Here is a 26,290-nt window from a genome sequence, read left to right on the forward strand (position 1 = left end):
ATCCAGCCACCGCCCTCTGCCCATCACAGGTGCGTCATGCAAACCACCGGAGCGTCTGCGAGTGCCTTGCCTGGCACTGGGACAGCAGAACTAAAGACAAAAGTGTTTTTAGCTCAGGGCTGACGAGACAGGAGTTCATGCTGAGTCTGGATGGCCAGTCCCGGACAGGGGTGTGCCGGAGGTCTGAGTGTCCTCCCAGCGGCCCAAGGGATGAGAAGAAGGCTAGGGGTAGGGCCCTGCTGGGCACCGATCCCAGGGAATGGGGATGGGTTCAAAGCCTTTATTGGGCACAGTGTGTGACAGGGGCTCTCGTGTGAAAGCGGGGTGTGCGGGGTCCGGGGAGAGCTGGCGGAAGGCTGTGGAGCCCAGCTCACAGGGCAGGGGAGGGGGCAAGAGCGGGGGAGCAGAGACAGGGACCGGGAAAGCGGGTACTGGGGTACCATCGGGTCTCTCACGGGCCTAGAGCTCAGGGTATGGGCAAGATGGAGGGGGAGGGACACTCAGGGAGCTGGAAGTGGACAGGGGCTGGGGTGCAGGGTCCTCCAGTCCTGACCTCGGAGCAGGGGCTCTCCACAGCCTCCGGGCCCAGCGTGCCGCCCCACTGGGCACGACGGGGCTGGGGTCCCGTTAGCACCAGGGATAGGGGTGCGCAGGCAGGTCGCCTGCCGCTAACAGATCCAGCGGATGAACCTGTCGAAGAAGCTGGGCTGCACCAGGCCGTTGAAGTCCTTCTCTCGGAAGATGGCCGCCCTGTCGCCCAGGCTGAGCTTGGTGAGCACGTCCATGTCCACGTCGCTGCCCACGGCCACCACCGTGGGCACCACGTTCTGCTTGCGCATGGAGTGCAGAGCCTCGTCCAGGCTGTGGTTGCCCGTGACGCCGTCGGTGAGGAAGACGAAGCTCAGCTCGGCCAGGCGCCGCGCGCCGCGGGGGCCCCGGACCACGCCGTTGATGGCGCCCACCACGCCCGAACCCACGTGCGAGAAGGAGTTGAGGTAGGCGGCGCGGCCCAGCGCCTCGCGGATGGCCGCGGGGTCGGAGCTGAGTGGGAAGACCACGAGCTGCTCGCGGGGACCGCCGAACTGCAGCAGCGCCAGGCGGGCACGCAGCGGGTCGTCGTCCCCTTGTGCCAGCGGCAGGCGCCGCGCCACCTCCTCCACGAACCCCAGCGCCTTGTGGAAGTTCTGCTCGCCCAGCCGCTCAGAGCCATCCAGCAGGAAGACCACGTCCACCGGCCGCTGGGCGCACTGGGCCACGGACAGCTCTGCGGGGGGAGACGCGCGTGGGTGCGGGCCGTGGGTCCGGGGCGGGCCTGCCCGTCCTCACCCACCCACCCACCCACGTGGACTCGGAGGGGTCTTGACCGACGGCAGGGGGTCTACAGATGGTGGTTCCCACCGATGGTGGGGCCCTGCAGAAGATGAGGGCCCTACAGAGCAGCCCTGTTGGGGACCCTCCGGCCTTCACCCCCCTGCGTGTCAGAGACCACACGGGTGGGAGCTGACCACGCCGCAGGGGTACCCAGCGGAGCCCCTTCTATGGGGGAGAGGCAGGGATGGGCCGCTCCTGGCAAGCATTCAGCTCCACAACGCACACCCCAGTGCTGCAAAGTCTAGGAGCGGGGACCCCTATAGAGTCCTCTCACAGAAAGATGCCCGAGTCCAGACACACTCCCCCAGAGGCCTGATGCAGGACGCACCTGACGGTGCCATGCACAGTGCTCCCCAGGGCCCCTCACGCCCTGCAAGTGAGCCCAGCCCCCACCTGCCAGTGCCACACACAGTGCGCCCCAGGGCCCCTCACGCCCTGCAAGGGAGCCCAGCCCCCACCTGCCAGTGCCACACACAGTGCTCCCCAGGGCCCCTCACGCCCTGCAAGGGAGCTCAGCCCCCACCTGCCAGTGCCACACACAGTGCTCCCCAGGACCCCTCACGCCCTGCAAGGGAGCCCAGCCCCCACCTGCCAGTGCCACACACAGTGCGTCCCAGGGCCCCTCACGCCCTGCAAGGGAGCCCAGCCCCCACCTGCCAGTGCCACGCACAGTGCTCCCCAGGGCCCCTCACGCCCTGCAAGGGAGCCCAGCCCCCACCTGCCAGTGCCACACACGGTGCTCCCCAGGGCCCCTCACGCCCTGCAAGGGAGCCCAGCCCCCACCTGCCAGTGCCACACACAGTGCGCCCCAGGGCCCCTCACGCCCTGCAAGTGAGCCCAGCCCCCTCCCGACGGTGACCATGCGCTCCCTCTCTACACTTCAGCTCCCATAAAGCTTAATACTTGTTTAACACCTCTGACCAGGGTCTGCAGGCAAATGGAGTCTTTCCTACAACACAGCTTATTTTGGTGCAAAACACCCCGAGAACTTGCTGAAGAGACACCAGTACATCCCCAGGCGGCGCTGGACACTCAACCCTTCTGAACTGACAAGCATTCTCATGGCTGTCACCAAAGACACTAAGACAGACACGCAGTGGGTAGCTGGCTCCCGGGACTTTTCTCCACATGTCGGCAGCCATGGGAGACTGGAGATGCACAGTAGTGGGAAGTGACGGGATCCTGGGCTGTGTGCACCCCCTTCTGTGGGAGGGGTCCCTTCTCCCACCTGCACTTCCTCCCCAGCGGTAAGTCTGGCTCAGCTGCCCTGTGCAATGGGGGGTGGAGATTGGGCCCGTCTAGGAATAAGGGCCCTGCCCTGCCTCGGACCAGGCCGTCTTGACCTCAGCCAGATTGTCCTGCCTCTGCGCCTGCCTTGCAGGCAGCAGCATTGCTGTGGGGCCCCTTGAACAGGATGTCCCAGAACCTTGGCCCAGGCAGCTCTAGGCAGCAAGGGTCCTGACCTGCAGTGCTCCCAGGTAGGTCCAGGCTGGGCGGTGGGGATACAGGCAGCTGGGTGAGGGCCACTGGCTGGCAGCACCGGTGATTTGGGCTAGTGGGTATGACGCTGGCTCACATGCATTCTGTGTCAGGCCTGCCAGGCCCAGGAAGGCGATCATAGCCTTTGTCACTTTGCCACAGTGCCTGATGACCAAAGGGACACGGGTGTCCCCAGACACAGATTCAAAGCTTGTACTTAAGACCAACTTCCAGGACCTGTCTCTGAGGCTCCACTTGAAGTGGCAGGGGAGGCTACCCAGGACGGAGACTGCGATCCTTCCTCACATAGGTGTCCAAACATGGGACAGCTCAGATGGGAGGGGTGGCATGGTCAGCTGGATGACTCCTTGAATATGCCCATGCCCTAATCACAGACGCCCGAGAAGGTAATGGTAGGTGCCAAAGAAGGAGCTTGAGGTGTGAGCATCCTGGCCTTAAATTCAACGATTGCTGTCCTTGAATAAGAGGGAGGATGAGACACAAAGAGAGGCCGTGGGAGCACGATGCTGGAACGATGCCTCCACCCCTCAACGCAGTGGACTTCCAGGGGCTAGAGGAAGCAGGAGGAGCCCTGAGCCTACAGAAGGGAGGGCGGCCCTGAACATGCTTCTGGCCTCAGTGGGAGAGAGTGAATGCCTAGTGTCTTGGGCCCTGAGAAGTGAACAACAGAGGAGGGGTCAGCTGGCTGGGGGCAACTGAGGCCTCAGCAGAGGTCAGCGTGGCGTCAGGGTCACCTGTGATGTCTTTGTGCACGGCAGGGGAGGGGTCACTGGCTGGGGTAGCCGAAGCCTCAGCAGAGCGTCAGTGTGGCCTCAGGGTCGCCTGTAATGTCTCTGTGCACCAGCTTAAAGGTGTCAATGAACAGCTGCATCCACTCCTGCCGTTCCACCCCTGTGGCGAACTTGGCCCGCTCCGCAGTGTAGACCATCACGGCCACCAGCTGGGAGTAGGAGGCTGGGTCTTGTGTGAACTCCGTGGTGTTTAGCAACTGCTGGAACAGGGGGACGGTCCTGGGGAAGGTGGGGTCTGGGCCCTCTTCCGTTCTGAGGAAGGTGACCTGGGGCTCGCTCCCAGGCCTTGGTCCATCTGCAAGGGAGGGTCCAGAGAAGGCTTTCAGGGCCTTGGTGTGCAAGGGAGACTCCAGCCCTCCTCAGGCCTTCTGCAGAGAGCAGGGTTGGGACAGCAGCGAGGGGTGGCGAGTGGCCCCTGGGAGGGAGGTGGGCCCGGGAGACAGGGCACCTGGCCTGGACAGGAGGCAGGCAAGAGTGGGAAAGCTGGCCGGAAGCAGTGCTACCAACGCTAGAGCCTGGGCCTTGCCGCACCATGCCACCAAGCTCCCCCAAGCAGAGAAGGGAGCAGACACCAACACTCTCCCGGTTCAAGGCCATGTTCTTAGGAAGAGCCAGCTCCCAAAACACCCTCAGAGGAAGCCTACAGAACTTTTGCTAGCCCTCAGAGATGTCATCTGCTGCCCCTCCAACCTCGGCTGGAGGATCTGAGGTTGTCACAGAACACTCCTAGCCCCCTTTCTGTATGTCCTCTCCCTTTCGCTAAGTCTCTTTCTCTTGTTGGTCTCTGCCTTGCTCTTGCTACATCTTCTCTCTCTCTTTTTTTTTTTTGGCCAGTCCTGGGGCTTGGACTCAGGGCCTGAGCACTGTCCCTGGCTTCTTTTTGCTCAAAGCTAGCACTCTGCCACTTGAGCCACAGCGCCACCTCTGGCCGTTTTCTGTATATGTGGTGCTGGGGAATTGAACCCAGGGCTCCATGTATATGAAGCAAGCACTCTTGCCACTAGGCCATATCCCCAGCCCCACATCTTCTCTTATTTATCTCCGTGTCCTGCCCCTTCCCTTTCTACCTGGTCCTAGGGCCTTCTGGAGAGGGAGGGCCTGACTCCATAAACATCTCCGTCAGAGTTTCCCTATTCTCTTTGTTCTCAAAGAAATCATAAGCAGATCAGGAGACTTTTGAAGGCTTGTGGGACCATGTTCTCTGGGGTGTCATAGAGCGACACGTTCAAACCTGAACTGTTGACAAGAATGTCCACCCAGGACACTGTGCAAGCACCTCTACAATCACATCTGCCCACTCAGGACACTGTGCAAGCACCCTCTACCATCACATCAGCCCACTCAGGACACTGTGCAAGCACCTCTACAGTCACATCTGCCCACCCAGGACACTGTGCAAGCACCTCTAACTACCATCTCATCTGCCCACCCAGGACACTGTGCAAGCACCTCTACCATCACATCTGCCCACCCAGGACACTGTGCAAGCACCCTCTCTACCATCACATCTGCCCACCTAGGACACTGTGCAAGCACCTCTACCATCTCATCTGCCCACCCAGGACACTGTGCAAGCACCTCTAACTACCATCACATCTGCCCACCCAGGACACCGTGCAAGCACCCTCTACAGTCACATCTGCCCACCCAGGACACTGTGCAAGCACCTCTACCATCTCATCTGCCCACCCAGGACACTGTGCAAGCACCCTCTCTACCATCTCATCTGCCCACCCAGGACACTGTGCAAGCACCTCTACCATCACATCTGCCCACCCAGGACACTGTGCAAGCACCTCTACAGTCACATCTGCCCACCCAGGACACCGTGCAAGCACCTCTAACTACCATCTCATCTGCCCACCCAGGACACCGTGCAAGCACCTCTACCATCACATCTGCCCACCCAGGACACTGTGCAAGCACCTCTACAGTCACATCTGCCCACCCAGGACACCGTGCAAGCACCTCTAACTACCATCTCATCTGCCCACCCAGGACACTGTGCAAGCACCTCTAACTACCATCACATCTGCCCACCCAGGACACCGTGCAAGCACCTCTACCATCACATCTGCCCACCCAGGACACTGTGCAAGCACCTCTACAGTCACATCTGCCCACCCAGGACACTGTGCAAGCACCCTCTACAGTCACATCTGCCCACCCAGGACACTGTGCAAGCACCCTCTCTACCATCACATCTGCCCACCCAGGACACAGTGCAAGCACCTCTACCATCACATCTGCCCACCCAGGACACCGTGCAAGCACCTCTACCATCACATCTGCCCACCCAGGACACCGTGCAAGCACCCTCTCTACCGTCACATCTGCCCACCCAGGACACTGTGCAAGCACCTCTACAGTCACATCTGCCCACCCAGGACACCGTTCAAGTACTTCTTACATCATATCTGCATCCTGTGCCCTGGTCACCATACCGGCTTACCTTGAAATGTCACACAGCCATAAAGGAAGGTGAGCTCTGCTAAGTTCAGCAGAGAGGGGTTAGCTGGCCAGGAGGGCAGGCAGGGTCCCTCAAAGGCAGTGGAGTCCTCATGTCCTCTTTGGTTAGGAGCTGGTTTGCCCCAAGGTAGGTCCTGCCCAGCCCATCCCTGGAGGACACTTCACCCATAATTCAGCATCACCCAGTTCAAGCCAGACTCTGACCCCAGAAGCCGCAGACCAACGCCTCTCTGAACAATGAAATCCTCAGCAAGACCCTATCATCTGACCCAGTGATGGAGGAGCGACACACTGCTCCACGGGCCAGCATCTCTCCACATGCCCCCATCACCGAGCGACTGGAGGATCAGCTACAGAACACATGGAGACGAATGTGACAGGGCCTGGCCGTCCTGCCATGAAATTCCCAGCCACCGGGAGGAGGCTGTGCTCTGCCAGGAAAGACAGCTCCAGAAACTCTACTTACCGGGTGGAGGGGCTGAATCACCTGTGGGGTCCCTAGTGCAGACCTGGCTGGCTCTGAGGGACAGGGGTACAGTAGGTTGTGGTGACGCCTTTACCCACTGAAGGCCCTGTTCACCCAGAGCCTTGGGGGGTCCAGTTGGTGGCCACAGTGTCACCCTCACCTTTGGCAGGGAGGAGGGCTGGCATCCCCAGGCCAATGTTCCCCAGAAAATTGTAAAGAATCCCCCAGGCCAAGCACAACTGTGGTAAACTTTCCCCCCCAGAATGTTCCGTCTGAACACTGTGAGGATCTGGACCCCAAGGTCACTTGGCGCCTTCCTCCTGGGGCTCAGTGCCTGTGCACATGCTCAGCAGCCACGTTGGCTGCAGGAGGGACTGGGGCACTGGACACTGGCCTCCTGGGAGATGCTGTGTGGGGCAGGGCTGCGGCTGGCTGCCCATGAGCCCCTGCCAGAGCCTCCCAGCCCCCGACAGCACTGCTGGGATGGGGCCACAGCTCCTGAGCCCCCTCGGCCCAAGGGCCCAGCCACTCTGTAGCATTATCCTGGAGTTCAGAAGCCCACTGTGCACGTCACAAATGCTGCTGGCAGGTTAGGCGCCAGGGAAGGGGTGCAGAATGGGTCTGGGGGCATATTTTATGGTAATTACTTCAGCAGGATTTCCTTCCCAGAGACCAGGGGCGGGCAGGGCCTCTAGGAGCTGTTGCCCTGGCCTGATCCCCAACCTGCAGTGGGCAACCTTGCGTCCCGCGGACAGGGCTCCTTCAGGGCTGAACCGCCTTTGAGATCAGCAGCTGAGAGCCCAGCCCAGCCGGGCCAGCGGCGCCTCCCTCCACAGGCTGAGCAGAGGTTCAGGAGTCACTGGTGCCTGGGTGCTGCTTGGCCTGGTGCCCCTCCCCCCCCACAGGTGCCGAGGGCAGATCTCCCTAAGGGGCCGCCTCTCTCGAGCGCATCCTCAGCCCAGGCAGCCGAAGGAGGCCGAAGCTGCACGGCTAGCCCAAGGCGGGCGTCTGGGAGGCCTGCATTACCTGTCTGGCAGGGAAGCTCTGGGCACACGATCTGGGGATCTGGAAAAGAGGAGAGAGGGTGAGCTCCTTTCTGCTTCCATCGGCTGGGCCCGCGGTAGCTACGGGCAGGCCCGCCAGGGGTGGGCGCGGGGCCCCGCCTCTCGCACTCACCCGGGCAGAGCACGTCTTCCATGTCGTCGATGAACTTCTCAGCCACGAGGTCGGAGAAGAGCGTCATGTTCCGTACCTGCTGTGGCTTGTCGCAGGCGATGGAATAGAGGTTCTCGCTCTCGTGCCTCTCGTGGAACATGTCGCCGATGCCAATGGCCGTCACCGTCACGTCCCGGTCGCACAAGGCCCTCAGGTTGAGGTCGTCGTCCCGTGGGTCGTGGCGTCCGTCTGTGATGACCACCGCGAACACACGGGTCTTCTTGCGCCGGCTCTCTTTGATGAGCTGGTCGTAGGCAAACTTGAGGGCGGAGGGGGTCCAGGTTCCGCCGGCGATCCACTCCAGGTTCTTCACGGCCTCCTTGAAGCTGGACAGGGAGTTGATGCGCTCGTCGTCCAGCTGGATGGCTTCAAAGGTGCCCTCGTGGCTGTACTGCACCACGCCCACACGCGTGCCTGCGACGGGAGGGCGGCGTGAGGGCCTCGCCGTCCCCACCCCCCGTGCAAGACGCCGGGAACGGGGCCGGACGGGGCTGCTGCCTCTCCAGGACAGGGCTGGGGTTCTGCCTGCCCGGTGGTCTCCTGCATCCCCCCCACCCCCTGCCGACCTGTCTCCGACTTGGGGTCCTTGGCGATGGCCCCCAGCCTGTTGACCACGTTGATGACGAAGTTCTTCTCCAGGGTGAAGTTGGTGTAGCCAATGCTCTCGGAGCTGTCGATGACGAAGACCACATCCAGGGCCCCACAGCGCTTCTCGCAGTCTGCGGATGGGATGGGAGGGTCAGCATGCGCCGAGGGGCAGGGACAGAGGGGGGGACCCCTGGCCTGTGGGGCCTGTGCTCCCTGCAGCTGCAGGCAGACCCCGGGACGCTGGCTGACTCACCGCAGCACCCGCAGGTCTCCCGCACGTAGGTCATGACGTCACACTCCTGCAACAGTGCAAGGGTGTGTCTCAGAGTTGGGGGGCTCTGCAGGAGCCCCTCGTCCCCACACCTCAACGTCCGTGTCTAGCAGAGCCGTGGGTGGGGGCACCACGGCCCCCGCTAGCCTCTCTGGGCCTTGTCCCTGCTGAACGTGCCCTTTCACCGCCCTGGTTTAGGAGGAAGAGGTTGCTTCTGAGCGTGGCACTCCCCCTGCCCCACACCCCACGTGGTACCTACCGTGAGGCCGGGGTCCCCGGGCGGTCCAGGCTCACCCTAGAGGAGACGGGACCACAGTAAGCGGGAAGGGCTGGGAGGCAGTTCACCCATGGGGAGCCTGCGGCGTGCCGAGCCGTAAGGCCGTGTGCACTGGCCTGGGTGGCAGGCACCCACCGGGAGTGAGTGGCAAAGGTGTGGAGATGGCCTACCTCAGGTCCTGGGCTGCCTTGTGGTCCTCGGGGGCCTGGCTCGCCAGGCGGCCCAGGGTCTGCCTGAGGAAGGACAGGCAAGGGCTCAGTGAAGGCCCCAGCAGGGCCCCACACCCCAGGGGAGTCCCAGTCCCTCCCTCTGGGGGCAGAGTGGGTGGATGGTGCATACTACGTCCTGAGCTGCTGCTGTCAGCGCCTGGCCTGTTGGAGAGCTGAGGCCTGAAGCAGCCACAATGGCTCAGAAGATGGCAGCTGAGATGGCTTGGACTGACCCACAGCTGTTCTCTCTTCATAGCTATAACTCATTCTCTCCATCTGTCACCTGTCCATTTACCTATCCATCTGCTATTGCCACCTCCTTCCCCATCCATCCATCCATCCACCCAACCATCCCCTGTCCATCTATGCATCTATCTACTTGCCATCACTTGCTCACCTGTATTCTTCCGTCTCTGTGCTCACCGTACCTGTCCGCCTGTCCACCCAGTGTCTATCACTTTCTGCGCTCAGTCTTACACTTGCTTAGTTACCTGCTTGATACCTGGTTCATGCTAGGACATGGAAGTGGACAGGACATGAACCTGGCCCACACCAGTGAGCACCTTTGGGGTGATGCTGGCTACAGTTCAGAGTAGCCCAGAGATGAGGAGTACCGAGGAAGAACAGGAGCCCCTGAACCCAGCCAGGAGCCAGGCAGGCTGGTGTCCACCGGGGGATTAGATGGACAGTCAGCCTCAAGGCCCTCCCTGGCTGTCCCAGCGACCCTGGGTGTGTCTGGACGATGGGGACACTTACAGGCTCGCCCTTCTCTCCTTTCCTTCCGGGTGCTCCTTTCAGGCCAAAGTCCCCTCGGCCTCCCTGTGGCACAGGACCCAGAGTTAGCCCTGTGCAGAGGGGTCTGTCTATCCCCAGTCTACCCTGCAAGTCTCTCAAAGGTCCAGCAGCATCAGGCACGCTTCCTGCTGGGAGCAGCCTCTGCAGTCATGTCTGCTAAGAGCAACACAGGCTTGGTTTTCCAAGTGAGCCCAGCTTGGGTTTGGAAAGGGACATTGATGTGTCTGCAGCCAGCTCTCAGCACGCAGCAGGGCCCGTGCGCTGGCCTAGGGTAGGGACATGACTACAAAGATGGCATGTGCTATCCTGACCACAGTGGACGGCTCGGGCGACCCCTCTGCCAGGTGGGTGGGGCCACTTACCTCAGGGCCTGGGGGGCCCGGTTCGCCTTTTTCTCCCTGCGAAGTAGGTGAAGTTCAGATAAGTCGCTTGGCCACAGATCGCAGCATCTGGCCCCAGCTCTGACCATTCCTCGGGGCAGAGCCCACCACAAAGTTAACTGGGCATTGGAGTTCACGTAGGAGCTCATGCAAGTGCAGACCAGGGCCGTGCGCTCCCTCCCTGAGACCACTCCTCACAGTGAATCGGGCCTTGGCGTTCAAGGAGGAGCGCACATGTGTGCAGACCAGGGCCCTGCGCCCACCCCCTCTGAGCCTCACTGTCCCCAGTGCAGGGATGAGCCTGTGACTCCCCTCCCATCTCCTGGTGTGAGCTGGGCCTGCCTTTGCACTGTGGTGATCCTGTGCCCCTCCTGGCCCCTCCATGTTCCGGAAAGGAGGCCTGGAGGGAACCGCTAAGGTCTCAGGGACCCCCCAAGCCCCACCGGCCCCCAGGGGAGACCCCATCTCACACCACGCCAGACTCACAGGTGTCCCCCGGGGTCCCGGGTAGCTGAATCCAGGCCTTCCGGGGTCGCCCTGGAAGAGACAGGCCAGTCAGCTGGGGTGATGGAGGGAGCAGGTGGGCGATGCCCCATGTGGATGGGTCAGGGCGCACTGTGTGGGCCGTGGCAGCCTGGCCTCCCTGCTTCTGAGTCAGAAGCTGGAGGGTCAGGGCTTCCATCAGTCCCACACTGGGAGCATGGCCGCGTCGTCTCAGGGCCTGCCCTGAGGAGGAGGAGGAGCCACTCCCCACCCGAGCGGGCGCTGTGGAGCACAGCTCCCGGCCAGCTCCACGGGCCAGGGGCCGGCACGGTGGCGCCAGCGGTGAGCTGAGAGCGTGAGGCTCAGCAAGGCCCCGCAGCCCCCCCAGTGCCCAGAGCTGCCCCTGACCACCTGCTGTTGGGGCCCCCCAGTAGCCGCCTGGGGCCCGCGCCCCGAGTGGCGTGGGGGCACGAACCTTGGGGCCTGGCTGTCCTGAGTCTCCTCGGGGCCCAGCGTCACCGGGATCTCCCCGAGAGCCCTGAGAACAGGAGAGAGCACAGGTCAGCGCGTGCACGGAACGGGGCTGGTTTTCACTCGCCACCCTGGCCAAAGGTGGCCACACTGCCCCCAGCTCCCGTGGCACCCTAGGGCCTGAGGTCCGGGATCCTCCTCGTGTGGGGTCCCAACTCCACCTGGGGGGGGGGGGAGGGCCAGAAGCCCACCGCAGGGCTCCATGCCCTGCTACTGACCTGCTTCCCAGGCTCTCCCAGAGCCCCCTGTGGGCCCCTGGGTCCAGGCAATCCTTGGTCTCCCTGCAAACCAAAGGAGACAGTGGGCACACATCCCAGCCCCCTGACACCCACCTGGGATGGCAGGGTGCCGGGGGGGTTCAGGAGCAGTGCCACGCAGGCCCTGAGGTCCACCCATGGGTCCGGCGGGGCAGGTGGGGGGCACCTGATTGGGCACAGCTCCCTGCGTTGGGGACCTGGCTGCCAGCCCCGGTGGGCTAGGCCTCCACTCCCCTTCCCCTTCACGTACCTTGGCTCCTTTGTTGCCCACTTCTCCAGCCAAGCCCCGGGGCCCCTCCGGGCCAGGGTCTCCCTGTGAGGAGAAAGGTGTCAGGTTCCCGGTGTAGACTGTCCGGTCCTTCCGAGAGGCAGTGTGGCCAGGGGCATGTGGGGTGGGGGCCAGAGAGCCATGCTTCCAGAGGACGGCCCCAGCCTGCAGGCCGTGCATGGCATACACGAGGAGGGAGCCAGGAGAAGGGGCCTGCCTGTCGCCCGGCACTCAGGGTGAGGCCTCAGGATGCCTGTTCTGGTGGATGAGTGCGAGGTCTGCCCTACAAAGGGTCTCCGGGTCCCAGGTTCAGATGCAGACAGGGCCACGGCCCCTGTGGCTCCTCCACAGGCGACTCACCTTCTCCCCCTTGGGGCCGTCACTGCCGGGGCCGCCCTTGGTTCCGGGGTCTCCCCTGCGCCCCTACAGAGAGTAAGCACATGTGTGGGAAGCCTCCCAGAGCCCCCTGGGCCAGGGCTCCAGCTGGTGGAGCCACCCTGGCCACTCAGGACCTCACTGAGCTGCCCAGGACTCGGGCTTTGGGGACCCCAAGTCGGAGGCTCCCTCCAGGCCTCAGTCTGGGCCCACAGGCTCTGCCTACTGGGGCTCTGGTCATGCTGCCAGCCGTGTAAGCTGAGGCCAGACCACGTCTGACTGGTGTGATTGTCAGTCAGGTCCCCTCTGGCCACTCTTACCCCACGGGCTGTCTTCTCTGTGGACACCCTTGCCTGGGCTCCTAACCTGAGTTCAACCCTACAAAAGACCTGCTGGGATGGCAGGGAGCTGGCTGTGCTGCTGCGTGGGGTGGCAGGGGCCTGGCTGTGCGGGCACGTGGGGTGTCAGGGGCCCGGCTGTGCGGGCACGTGGGGGTGTCAGGGGCCCGGCTGTGCGGGCATGTGGGGGTGTCAGGGGCCCGGCTGTGCGGGCACGTGGGGGTCTGCCCAGCCTTGAGGACTGCCTCTCAGGGGTTGGAGCAGTAAACTCACTGGCTCGCCTTTGGGCCCACGAGGCCCAGGTCCACCCTTGGCTCCCTTCACACCTGGACTTCCTGGGGCTCCATTGTTGCCTTGATAGCCCTGTGGAGTAGAGAGGACAATTCAGCCATGGCCAGGAGCGGGCGGCTGCACGTGCCCCAAGCGGCTATGCCAGCCAAAGTAGAGGGAAGCCCGGCTGTCATCCAGCAGGTCGTCTGCCATGGCATGGAGGCTTCCAAACGTGGCCCCTTCCACGCTCGTGATGGCCCTGGGGAGGGTGCCTGTCACCGGCAGTGCGGATACGGGGCGGGCACATGCTGGTCCTCCCAGTCCCTCCTGTGCCCTCGCTTGGACCGGTGTGGATGGCCGTTCTGAGGGTGGAGGACAGCAGGCAGCTCACCTTGCTCCCTTTGTCCCCGAGGTCTCCTGGGGGCCCCCTGCGTCCAGGGCGGCCAGAGTCTCCCTGCAATTATTGGAGATGGAGTCAGCCTCTGCTCCTCCAGAGGCAAAAGCAGAGTAGCCCAGCATGGAGGACTTGGGGCCTGGAGGGCAGTCATCCCTCTGTGCCCACCCCACATCCTTGGAGCACCCAGGGAGCCAGAAAGGCGGGGAGGCTGAGTGCCAGCTTTGAGCTCGGTCTGAGGGGCTCCGAACCTAGCCAGAGCAGGGACACTGCTAAAGAGTCTGTCCCTGACAGTTGCCAGGGGCAGGGCTTGTGGTCAGAGAGATGATGGAATGGGGGCATCTTGAGTGCAGGCTCCCAGAGACAGGGAGGCCTGGTAACCAGAGGCAAAGGACCTCAAGAGTCTCAGAAGGCAGTGCTCCACGGCTACCCGGGACACAGTGCTCCCCGGCTCCCCGGGACACGGTGCTCCACGGCTCCCCGGGACACGGTGCTCCACGGGTACCCGGGACACAGTGCTCCACGGCTCCCCGGGACACAGTGCTCCACGGCTCCCCGGGACACAGTGCTCCACGGGTACCTGGGACACAGTGCTCCACGGCTCCCCGGGACACGGTGCTCCACGGCTCCCCGGGACACAGTGCTCCACGGGCTTCCCCGGGACACGGTGCTCCACGGGTACCCGGGACACGGTCTCCACAGCTACCCGGGACACAGTGCTCCACGGGTACCCCGGGACACGGTGCTCCACGGCTCCCCGGGACACGGTGCTCCAACGGGTACCCGGGACACGGTGCTCCACGGGTACCCGGGACACGGTGCTCCACAGCTACCCGGGACACAGTGCTCCACGGCTCCCCCGGGACACAGTGCTCCACGGCTCCCCGGGACACAGTGCTCCACGGCTCCCCGGGACACGGTGCTCCACGGCTCCCCGGGGACACGGTGCTCCACGGGTACCCGGGACACGGTGCTCCACAGCTACCCGGGACACAGTGCTCCACGGCTCCCCGGGGACACAGTGCTCCACGGCTCCCCGGGACACGGTGCTCCACGGCTCCCCGGGACACGGTGCTCCACGGGTACCCGGGACACGGTGCTCCACAGCTACCCGGGACACAGTGCTCCACGGGTACCCTGGGTCACGGTGCTCCACGGCTCCCGGGACACGGTGCTCCACAGCTACCCGGGACACAGTGCTCCACGGGTACCCGGGACACGGTGCTCCACGGGTACCCGGGACACGGTGCTCACGGCTCCCCGGGACACGGTGCTCCACGGGTACCCGGGACACAGTGCTCCACGGCTCCCCGGGACACGGTGCTCACGGGTACCCGGGACACAGTGCTCCACGGCTCCCCGGGACACAGTGCTCCACGGCTCCCCGGGACACAGTGCTCCACGGCTCCCCGGGACACAGTGCTCCACGGCTCCCCGGGACACAGTGCTCCACGGCTCCCCGGGACACAGTGCTCCACGGCTCCCCGGGACACAGTGCTCCACGGCTCCCCGGGACACAGTGCTCCACGGGTACCTGGGGACACAGTGCTCTACAGGCACCCTGAATTTTCCCACTGAGGATCCACGGGCCTTGTGAGGATGTGGGTCCCTGAGGGTGGTACTTGGCCCACCCTACTGTGCCTTGTTAGGTCCTACCTTGGCACCTTGGTCTCCTCGCTCTCCTGGGCTTCCAGCTTCTCCTGGGTACCCATCAGGGCCCTGAGAAAGTGAGAAGGGCTGGTGACCAGACTCTACCCTGGGTAACCTCTGCTCCTCCCCCTAAACCATGGACCCCTGCTGTGGGACCAGGGTGCAGAACCAGCTCCTTCACTGTGAGGGTCCCACCACAGCAGGCAGAGGAGTGGCACACTGGCACAAAATACCAGAACTGCTTGCTTCAGGGCTGTGGGTCCACCTGGCCCAGCCGGCGACCCCACAGATCCCCACAGGCCAGGACCCCAGTGGGTGTTTCCCGACAGTGTGCTCTGATGCCCTGACACCTGGAGGGTGTTCCCCGGCCCGACACCCATGCCCTGGGTAACCCAGCTGGGGTTGCAGGTTCAGCAGGGAGTGGCGAGGTGGAAGAAAACTCTGGGTGACATGCTTCCAGCCCTGCCTGGTGTCCTTGGTCCCCTCTGACCTACAGTGACAGGTGCTGAGCAGCGCTTACTCGGTTTCCTGTGTCTCCCTTGCAGCCAGGGGGTCCGATGCGGCCTAGTTTGCCCTGGATGGAAAGGTGAAATGTCAGAGAGGATTCAGGAGCCAGTTCTGGGGCACTGAGACCACCATGGTGGGCTGAGGAGCTATGAGGGCACGCTCAGGTGGTTCTCTGAGGACTATAGGGCTCCACAGGTGAGGGCAGTCCCAAGGCCGGGTCAGATGCATGGGGAAGAAGGCTCCCTGAATGGGTGTGTGCTTGTGTGCGTACATGTATGTGCATACTCACATGCATAAACATGCCTGTGTTCAGTGCCCATGTAATCACGTGTGGGCAGGAGTGTGTGTATATGTGTGCAGGGCTGGGCAGTGCTGGGCTGGAGGCGTACTCTACCTTCTGTCCATCAGTCCCATTCTTGCCGGCCAGGCCAGGAGCCCCCTGGAAAGAGGAGACAGGATACATTAGCCCCAATCCTTGTCCCTTCTGAGTGGCAAGAAGAGGGCACCCACCCCACCAGCTACCTTCCGACCATCTGCTCCGAATTCACCCTAGGCAGAAGGAAAGCAAGGTGTTAGCGGAGTCTCCCAGCACCACTGGCACTGTTGTCTTGGTGCTAGTTGAAGTCCTTGGGACAAGTAGGGAACCCCAGAACCACAGCCCCCTTCATTGGCCCAGGCTGTCTCCAGCAGCCCCAGGCCCGTCCCCAGGAGGCCCAGGCCCGTCCCAAGAGTCTCAGGCCCATCCCCAGGAGGCCCAGGGCCCATCCCCAAGAGTCTCAGGCTTGTCCCCAGGAGGCCCAGGCCCATCCCCAAGTGTCTCAGGCTTGTCCCCAGGAGGCCCAGGCCTGTCCCCAAGAGTCTCAGGCCCATCCCCAGGAGGCCCAGGCCCGTCCCCAGGAGGCCCAGGCCCATCCCAAGAGGCCCAGGCCCATCCCAAGAGGCCCAGGTCTACCACGTGAGCCCAGGCAGACAGGCCCACTGCATCTGCTCAAGGTCTTGCTCAGAACTGGAGCTCACCTTCTCTCCTTTGAAGCCAGGAACACCCTGTGCAGGGAGAGAAAGGACAGGACATTATAAGGGGCAGCGTGGGAGGCCATGGGGCCCTGGAGAAGCAGCAGCGAGGGGCTGTCTTGAGGCACAGCCGCTGGAAGGGCACGTAGGTAGGCTGTGTTTTGCCTGGAGGTTGGGTGTGGCTCTCTGAACACAAGCTCTGTGAAGGAGACTGGACACCATTGGGCAGCCATCACACTCTAGAGGCGCTCAGCACCATGCAGCACAGGCAGGCCTCCCTGCAGACGTCTGTGAGGAGGGCCGGAGACTGGCCCAGACAGTGCCGGCCCGTGTCAGGCTGCCTTTGCCAGCCCCAGCCCCGCCCCAGCCCCCGCCCTGGGCAGAGCCCACAGGAACTTGCCTTGGGTCCTGGAATCAATGGGACCTTCGATGCCTGGATCTCCCTAGGGAGGAGGAAGAAAGGAACTGGCATGTCATCGCAGTGTGGGTGCCGGGGGCAGCTGGGGGCAAGAATGGGGTGGGAGCCTTACCTGTCGCCCCTTCGTCCCGGCTCTCCTGGCTCTCCCATGTTTGCCCTTGGCACCCTAAAGGCAGAGGACAGGGGCGAGGGAAGCTGAGCAGAGGGGAAGAGTGGCTGGCTGGAGGTGCTGCCAGACGGCTCCTCTGGGAGGCAGGCAGCACAGAGACAGGGCACGGGATGAGGGACGCCTTGGAGTGGGCTCAACCGCCGGGCCGGGCCCAGCACCAGGGTGACCTTCGTCTTGCTTCTTTCTCTGAGCCAGAGCAGGCAGGTTTCCCACAAAGCCACGCAGCTCCGTGGCCCAGGGTGGCTTCCAGGGTGGGGGTGCCCCGCTGGGCCTGTGGCCACCGCTGTCCTCCTGTGAACTCCAGCCTCAGATGCTCCACCGTGACCCACCCGGCAGTCACAGCAATGCTAGCTCCTCCCAGAGGGGGCAGTGTGGAGCGGTGGGGACAACAGAAGACACTCTAGAGAGACTAGGACTTCAGAAAGCAAGCGTGGATTTAAATTTTTAACTGGTATAGTATCAGATTTTACTAAATAAAGGTGGGTTTACTTCTGATATAAATATAAACAGGGACAAAGGAGATGGGAAGAATTAAGAGGTCAGAGGAGAATGGAGGGAAGACAGGTGAACAGAGCAAAGGGGCTCTCAGAGTGTCACGGCTGTGCCCTGTGCTGGGCCCCTGAGGCATCTTCCCTCCAGGACCTGCCTTTCTGAGGCTGGCCAAGGCTGCCCCAAGATGCAGCTTCATCCCAGCCATGCAGGGGTGGACATCGCCCTACAGCCAGCATTAGGAGAAGCCAGGGCCAGCGGTAGGCAGAGGCAGGTGTCTGGGGATCTCTCATTTTGGACACCTAGAGGACTAAACACTCTTTGGGGGAAAAATCATGGAGCTACGTTGTAGTAACTTCCTCTGTCAGTTACTTTAAAGCCTGATCTCTTTCTCTTTCTCTGCCTTCCTTTGTAGTTTTTGACAGTCATGAGTGGGAGGTTTCATTAGACTGTAGTAAAGTTTGGAATGATTCTATTTCATAGAAAAAAGCGGATTCCTCTAACGCCTGCAATTTAGTTAGCTACCGGAGTGGGTGCCTTATGCTACTTAGCACCCATATTACTGACAGAAATGCATCTTGTGTTTTACTTACATCCTGGAGCACCCCTGCTTCCTTTCTAAACCATTTAATGGTGTAGCTTGATAATTTAAAACAAGTTCTTACTATTTTCAAACGTCATTTGAGAAGAAGTATGTAAAACATGAATTTTGGGTTCTCCAGGTTTGGAAGTCCTGAGGTCAGCTAGAGCACAGCTGGCCCAGATGTGGAGCTTGGGGACCTGCGGGGCTTCTGAGCAGTGCAGCCCCCGGGCCTCGGAGCACCTTACCTTCTGTCCACGGTAGCCCTTGGGACCTGCGGGTCCGGAATCTCCAGCAGCTCACCTTGTAGCACTGGAAGGAGAGGGCAGAGAAGGCAGGTGAGCCGGGGTGGGGTGGGGGAGGGGGACGACAAGGCCCTAGAAGGGTTCGGGCTCAGGCCCTTAAAATGCCTATCCAGAAGAGCAGAGCCAGGGTGGAGAGACACCTGCACTCAGTCTTTCAGTCCAGTAGGGGAGGGCGGGCTAGGCCAAGTCAGATAACTATGGGTAGTAATAAGAATCAAAGAGCAATGGCATGATGAGGCACACCCATGTACAGGGGGTGAGCCTGCAGTGCGTGGTGTGGCCAGGTACCCGCCCCTGTACGGGGGTGAGCCTGCAGTGCATGTGGCCAGACCCTGCCAGTGCACAGGCGTGAGCCTGCAGTGCGTGGTGTGGCCAGGCACCGCCCCTGTACGGGGGGTGAGCCTGCAGTGCGTGGCCAGGCCCTGTCTGTGTACAGGGCATGAGCTGCGGTGCGTGGCCAGGCCCTGTCTGTGTACAGGGCTGAGCTGTGGTGCGTGGCGTGGCCAGGCACCGCCCCTGTACGGGGGTGAGCCTGCAGTGCATGTGGCCAGGCCCTGTCTGTGTACAGGGCTGAGCTGTGGTGCGTGGCCAGGCCCCGTCTGTGTACAGGGCTGAGCTGCGTGTGGTGCATGGCCAGGCCCTGTCTGTGTACAGGGCTGAGCTGCGGTGCGTGGCGTGGCCAGGCCCTGTCCTGTGTACAGGGCTGAGCTGCGGTGCGTGGCCAGGCCCTGTCTGTGTACAGGGCTGAGCTGCGGGTGCATGGCGTGGCCAGGCCCTGTCTGTTTACAGGGCTGAGCTGCGGTGCATGGCCAGGCTATGTACAGGGCTGAGCTGCGGTGCGTAGGCCAGGCCCTGTCTGTGTACAGGACTGAGCTGTGGTGCGTGGGCCAGGCCCTGTCTGTGTACCGGGCTGAGCTGCGGTGTGGTGCGTGGCCAGGGCCCTGTCTGTGTACAGGGCTGAGCTGCGGTGCGTGGCGTGGCCAGGCCCTGTCTGTGTACAGGGCTGAGCTGTGGTGCATGGCGTGGCCAGGCCCTGTCTGTGTACAGGGCTGAGCTGCGGTGTGGTGCATGGCCAGGCCCGGTCTGTGTACAGGGCTGAGCTGCGGTGCATGGCCAGGCCCTGTCTGTGTACAGGGCTGAGCTGTGGTGCGTGGCCAGGCCCTGTCTGTGTACAGGGCTGAGCTGCGGTGCGTGGCCAGGCCCTGTCTGTGTACAGGGCTGAGCTGCGGTGCATGGCCAGGGCCCTGTTCTGTGTACAGGGCTGAGCTGTGGTGCGTGGCCAGGCCCTGTCTGTGTACAGGGCTGAGCTGCGGTGCGTGGCCTGGCTATGTACAGGGGCTGAGCTGCGGTGCATGGGCGTGGCCAGGCCCTGTCTGTGTACAGGGCTGAGCTGCGGTGCGTGGCATGGCCAGGCCCTGTCTGTGTACAGGGCTGAGCTGCGGTGCGTGGCCAGGCTATGTACAGGGCTGAGCTGCGGTGCGTGGCATGGCCAGGCACCGCCCTGCAGTGCTTGTGACTGTCCCAGGCCAGGGCCTGTTTCTACAGAGGTCTGCTCCCCGTCCTCACACAGACACGGCTGTCACAGCAGCTTGAGGTTGCAGGCCCCAGCTGGCACATAGCCAGCTGCCTCCTCCTGACCTGGCTGCCATGGGTCACCTGCCGACCACAAGCCTGGGTCTGACCCTCAACCTTTCCACTCCGTGCCCAGTGGTGACCTAACGCGAACCCCTAGGGACTGATCATCCTGGTTGTGGCCAGGAGTCCTCCATCCAGCCTTGGGGGTTGGGGTCCATCATGGAGCCGGTAGATGGGGCTCCCCTTGCTCCTCTGCCCTGCCCAGCCTCCAGGGCCAGGGGCGGTAGCATGACCCTCTGAAAGGCCGGTGGTCTTGGGAGCCGGAAGGCAGCATAGCCTTCTACAGAGGAAGTGCCGCTTACCTCCCCATAGGCTTCGTGTTTCTGGAAGAGACAAAAAGACAGAGACTCTGGTTAGAAGAGCCTTGGGACCCATGTAGCCGCCCGGGGACTGGGCAGAGGTCACAGACAGGAGGACTCAGCCCTCACGACTTCTTCACAGACGGACAAACGGAGACCTGACCACAGACAGGACGGGGGACGTTGGCTCAGAGCCGCGGCTACGGGGACTGCTCACCATGACCTTGATGATGCGGTTGATGGTGTCCTGGTCGATCTCCGGGGAGTCGGCCCGCATGGTGGCATAGTTGCTGCGGTAGAGCTCATAAGGGGTGCTGGCGATGTCCCTCAGGCCCTGCTCATTCAAGTTCCGGTGTGGGCGCCACGGCAAAGAGCCGGATCCCCTCCTCACGGGCCCGCTCAGCCTGCAGCTTGATGCCCCACAGGGGCTGCCAGTGACGTGGCCATCGGTGATGACCACGGCGAAGTGGACCACCCCGCGGCCCCCATGCTGCCGGACCTCCTGCGTCTATGTTGGCCAGCGCGCAGCCGGTGAAGGTGCCCCTGCGGAAGGAGTGGATGCCCTGGAGGCTCTTGGTGAAGGAGGCCCTGTCGCTTGCCCGGGGGGTCTGAACACCTCCACCTGGTCGGAGAAGTGCAGGCCGCCGTAGCGCAGCTCAGGGCCACCTGGTCCAGGTAGAACTCGTTCTGCAGCTGGCTGATGAACTGAGGCACGAACTGCTGCATGTGGTTGAGCAGGCTGTCGGTGGGGGACTGCATGGCCACACTCTCCGAGGTATCCAGCACGAAGTACACGTTGACGGGGCAGTCGGACTTCTCTGGGTGGGGGGCAGACAGGGGACCCGTCAAGGCCTGCCTGGAGGGCCTGCCACTGCCCTGTGCTCCCCAGAGCCCCGGGACCCCACCGAGTACCTGGGCAGTTGTTGTTTCTCTCGGAGACGGTGATGTCGGGTGAGATGGCCTCCTGCTGCTGGCCGTGGAGAGGTCCCCAGGAGCCCCCAGAACAGGAGCACAGAGAGGGGGCCCCAGCACATCTCGGCGGTGGTCATGTGCCCCGATGTGCTAAGAAGGAAGAGGGACCTCTGTGGGGAGCTCCCCACTGTGTGCCACCCCATGGCAGATTGCACAGTCAGCAGGAGGGGGACCACTGCCCACCGTCCCTGTGGCTACAGTGGAGGCCTGTGGGACCACACCTTGCTGGGGAGTCCCTTTCCCCACCCTTGCTGGTCATCTGGGCTCTGTTCTCGTAGGGGCGGAGCAGTCATCCCCATTGCCCTTCAGAACCAGAGCGCAGACAGGCTGACCCAACCCAGGGGGGGCCAGAACACAGGGACTGTCCTGCTTGCTCACCCCAAGGTCCACGTGAGGCGACGGAGATGCTCACCGCCCCGAGGGCAGTCTGGACCCTGAATGTGACAAGGCCAAACCTGTTCCCTCTGGTCCTGCACACCCCCTTCCCCAGTGGACACTGGCTGGAGCGGATAGAGACCAGTGCTAGTCAGACACAGTCATCGCTGTGCCTTCAGGTCCCAGGGGACGGAGGGAGACCCCCCACCCCTAGTGGACAAAATGGAGAAGAGGCTGCGCAAACAGCTGAGGACACTTCCAGAGGGGGCGGCATCAGCCCTGGAGAATTCACCTCAACCCAGATCTCTGGGAAACCACTGAGATCATAAAAGTGTCTTCCAGATTTCAGGCTTTTAAACTATTCTATGTAAAAAAGGGAGCAGTCAGTGAACAACATTTGATGACAGCGATAGGGCCAGAGAGCACCTACGAGGGACAGAGCACGGAGGAGGGACAGAGCACAGGCGAGGAGGGACAGAGCACTGAGAGGACATAGAAGTGCAGAGGAGCCACCTGGAGCCCAAGACCAAGATGGCTGCTCATCACAGAGCCGGGACTGGTGGTGTGTTCCTGTCGTTTCAGACACTCAAGAGGCTTTTAGATCTGGATGAATGTGGTGCAAACCAGTCAGCCCAGACAGAAAGCTCCATGAGATTCTGTCTGCAATTAACCAGCAAAAAGTTGGTCTGTGGATACGGATCAAGTGGTAGAGTGCCAACCCTGAGCAAGAAGGCTGAGAGCAATACCAGCCCAGTACCAGCACGAAACTCAACAACTTGAGTTCAAGCCCCAGGACCAGCAAAAAACCAAACAAACCAAAACAAAAAAACAAACCAAGAGAGATCTCAAGTCACCACCTAACTTTACAGCTTCAAGAACTAACTAGGAAATGAAGAACAAATTAAACTGAAAGCCAGCTGAAAAGAAAGACTAGAGCAAGGACAAACAAATAAAAAACGGAATATAATGGACAAGACCAACAAATCTAAAAGCTGATTCTTTGGGGGAAAAAAACCCCAGCAAAATTCACAAATTTTTAGCTAAATGGACTGAAATAAAATAAGCGACGACTCAAATTATTAAAATCACAACTGCAAGTGGGGCACTATCACCGTTCTAGTCACCTTCAGTCTGACTTTATTTAAAATAGAAACAACAGCCAGAGCAGGGAAGGCTGGGGGTGTGGCCCGGCAAGGGAGGCCGAGCTCAAATCCTAGGACTGACGGCACTGGTCCTCATGTGCCGCTACTCACAACGGCTGAACCGCAGGAGCAACCCAAGGGTTCAGTAACAGATGAAAAGAGAAATCAGGGCATATGCTATGCTGGAAGACAATCTATTTTTGAAGATTATTTGGAAGATATTATTTGGATGAGGCTGCAGACATTATGAAAAGTGAACCAGCCAGGCACAGAATGACAAATACTGTGTGACTCCATTTCCACAGTTCACCTAGAGTCCTCAGTACCACAGAGGCGGTGGAGAAGACAGGTGAAGAGAGGCATGGAAAATTCTACTTGGTGGGATTCAGTTTTGCAAAGTTCTGGGGATAGCACAAATGTCAACACTGAACCACACACCTAAAAATGTTATGCACATATTTCTCACAATGAAAAGTCACAGTCAGAAAAATTGCAATAAAACTACAGATGATCAATAGCCTAATAATATAAGACTCAAAAACCTGCAGAGCAAACTCACGAAAGTATTCCTCATCTATGGAAAATCAGAAGGAAGAGGGCAGAGAATGTGGGCAGAGGTGTGACCGACACCAGGGTTTTCAGACCTGTCTAGAAGTGGGGGGCCCTCAGAGCTCAAGTCCCCCCCCCCAGGCCCCTGTTTAGTCACTGGGAAGTTGTTTGGGGCTGGTCTGGTGGGCTTTTGGATCTTCCAGAGGGTCTGATGGAAGCTCTAGAAGAACCATGAAGAATGCTGTTTATAACCTGGCCAAAGGGTGGGTCCCAGGCTCTGGTGCACGCGTGTGCCTGGAGGGCAGGGCCCAGGCTCTGAGTAGTGGTGTGTGCCTGGAGGGCAGGGCCCAGGCCCCTGGAGGAGCAGAACCCCAGAACCCTGACAATTTGTGGGTGTGCCTGGCTTTGCATGAAAGTGCAAGAGGCCCTCAACCTACTTATGGATTCATGCAAGAGGCGGGCAATGTGAAGGAAAGACTAAGCATCTGTTTTTCTGGAAGAATCACAGGTGCCCTGGTTTCTGAGCCTTTCAACACATAGAACACAGTCTGTGGGGCACCAAACATCCAAGGGTCTTCAGCAGCCCTGCTGGGCAAGAATCATGAGCGCTGTTTTTCTCTTAAAGGAAACCCCTCTCGTTCCCATTTTCTGGAGTTAATTTCTTTAGGTATTACTTTAGGCATTGAGCCTTTGTGTTCCTCTCTTGAGAGTAGATCATGGATACTTTTGGCCCTGGCCTCCTTCTGAGATGAGGAAATGGACGCCACCAGGGAGGAGGGGCGCGGGCTGGCACCCTGTGCCAAGGCCTCAAGAAGACCCCTGCTCCTGCTCTGTCCACCGCCTGTGCCTTGTCTGCCTGGGGCTCTGTGAGTCTGGGCAGAAGGCTACCTGAGTCCACAGCTCCCCTCACAACAGAACCGCCTGCATGTCCTGGCGCACGCTGTACCAGCATGTTGACTCCCACTGTGCTCTGTCAGACAGCTGCCTAAGTGGCCGCAGCCTGGCTCACCCCCGACAAGGCCCTCCTGCCTCCCCCAGGTCTGCACTCACTCCACCTCAGCACCCCCTCAGCAAGGACGTGGTGGCTTCTGAGAGGCCCAGGCAGCTGCCGGCCCACCAGGTCCATGCGCCGGGGAGGGACAGCGTGCCCCACCCTGGGGACTGGGTATCGCCCATGCCCACGGCCCAAGACCTAGGCCCCCTCCTCCACCCCCACCCTCTTGCCTTTTGCTGACACCTTTTCCCTCCAAATACCTGCCTTGGTGCCCAGCCTTTGACAAGCAGGGGGAGGCACGGAGCCCCAAGCAGGGGGAGGCACGGAGCCCCAAGCAGGGGAGGCACGGACCCCCAAGCAGGGGGAGGCACAGACCCCCAAGTAGGGGAAGACACGGGCCCCAAGTGACTTCTCTCTCTTCTTTGGCTAGTTAAGTGTGAGCTGGCCTACAAACCAGAACTGGTTTAATGAAAAAAATGCAGGGAGATCTGGGGTCTGAAGCCTCTTTCAGGGTCTCTGAGCCCCCTCTGTCCACCCTCTGGCCTCGCTTTCCCCCACCTCCCTGGCTCCACCAGGGGCTATTTTCCATGCTTCTCCTGGTGGAGGCAGAGGCCAAGGTCTCCCAAGCTGTGCAGGGCCTGGGGCTGTGGTGAGAGGTGCGGTGGGGTCCTCATCTCCCTCCGGAGCCCTCAGCCCCTGCTGGGCCGCCTCCAAGCACGGTCACTCGGCTTGGGCGGTGGGCCGTGACCTGACCTGGCCTCAGACTCGCCCCTGTCGGCCTGAAGAGCACCGCAAGGCCGCCGGTGGGTTTAAAGCGAGTGCCCCCCACCCCCACCCTGCGGGGGCACCTGGGACCTCTGTGCAGGGCCGAGGCAGGGAGGTGTCTATGACTCCTCAAGTTGGCCGGAGTCAAACTGCAGGGCTGCACACTGCCCAGGACGTGGGGGCCGGGAGGGGCCCTGAACCCTGACAAGCTGGTCCCATCCATCAGAGCCCGCACCCTGGATCGGGTCCCATGGGAAGCCTGCACCCAGGATCCATCCCCAAGGGGAGCCTGTACCCCAGACCCCAGACCTGGCCTGGAGGCAGCCTGCAGCCCCCCCCGCCCCCCCCCCCCCCCCCAGCGCAGCCAGCCTCAAGCTCACCGGTGGGGATGTCCAGGCTTCCTTCCTGACCGCCAGAGGCTCTGGCGCCGAGTGGGCAGAAAGAGGGAACTGGGGAGGGGGACAGGGAGGGTGCAGAGCCTCCGCCCATTCCCCCCTCCCCCCGCCTGCCGGGGAGCTGGGGCCATGGGCCACGGGGAGGCGCTGCTGACCTGCAGACGAGGGCGGGCGGGGGGGGGGGGACCCCGGGGGAAAGGGTGGGGGAGAAGGAGGAGGAGGAATGGAGGAAGGGGAGGGAGCTCTAGGCCCACCCTCTGGACCAAGTCCTTCCCCCATCCCCCCAAGTTCCCCAAGGCTCTGCCAAGCCCTTCGCCAGATGTCCACATGTGTGGAGGACACGCCCATCTCCATCTCCGTGAGGGCCGCCCTGCCCCCTTCCCCCTGCCCCTCTGCCCCTCCAGGGAGGGCCCCTGCCCCCTCCCCTGCCCTCTTCCCCCTGCCCCCCTCCCCCTGCCCCCCTTCCCCCTACCCCTCTGCCCCTCCAGGGAGAGCTCCTGCCCCCTCCCCTGCCCTCCTCCCCCTGCCCCCTCCCCCTGCCCCCTTTCCCCTACCCCTCTGCCCCTCCAGGGAGAGCTCCTGCCCCCTCCCCTGCCCTCCTCCCCCTGCACCCCTCCCCCTGCCCCCTCCCCCTGCCCTCCTCCCCCTGCCCCTCTGCCCCTCCAGGGAGGGCCCCTGCCCCCTCCCCTGCCCTCTTCCCCCTGCCCCCCTCCCCCTGCCCCCTCCCCCTGCCCCCCTCCCCCTGCCCCCTCCCCCCTGCCCTCCTCCCCCTGCCCCTCTGCCCCTC

The 26,290-nt window shown here is 62.0% G+C and overlaps 1 protein-coding gene across 1 annotated transcript; it reads right to left on the reverse strand.

Annotated features, from left to right (window-relative positions):
• Positions 1–266: 266 nt before the first annotated feature.
• On the reverse strand, positions 267–25,539 carry Col6a2 (collagen type VI alpha 2 chain). Its single transcript, XM_048346065.1, is given in 36 exon segments — positions 267–1,264; positions 7,624–7,662; positions 7,774–8,226; positions 8,379–8,531; positions 8,654–8,699; positions 8,931–8,966; positions 9,119–9,181; positions 9,914–9,976; positions 10,315–10,350; positions 10,819–10,869; positions 11,291–11,353; positions 11,565–11,627; positions 11,854–11,916; positions 12,232–12,294; positions 12,858–12,947; positions 13,246–13,308; positions 14,905–14,967; positions 15,419–15,472; positions 15,800–15,844; positions 15,928–15,954; positions 16,423–16,449; positions 16,817–16,832; positions 16,834–16,859; positions 16,947–17,000; positions 18,321–18,357; positions 18,359–18,384; positions 20,315–20,335; positions 20,529–20,669; positions 20,671–20,732; positions 20,735–20,819; positions 20,821–20,907; positions 20,910–20,965; positions 20,968–21,129; positions 21,224–21,293; positions 21,295–21,373; positions 25,489–25,539. Coding segments are annotated over 35 exon segments (3,066 nt in total). The 5' UTR covers positions 21,361–21,373; positions 25,489–25,539; the 3' UTR covers positions 267–668.
• Positions 25,540–26,290: the final 751 nt, after the last annotated feature.

Source organism: Perognathus longimembris, chromosome 5 (genome assembly GCF_023159225.1).
Source record: "Perognathus longimembris pacificus isolate PPM17 chromosome 5, ASM2315922v1, whole genome shotgun sequence".
NCBI classification, from domain to species: Eukaryota; Metazoa; Chordata; class Mammalia; order Rodentia; family Heteromyidae; genus Perognathus; species Perognathus longimembris.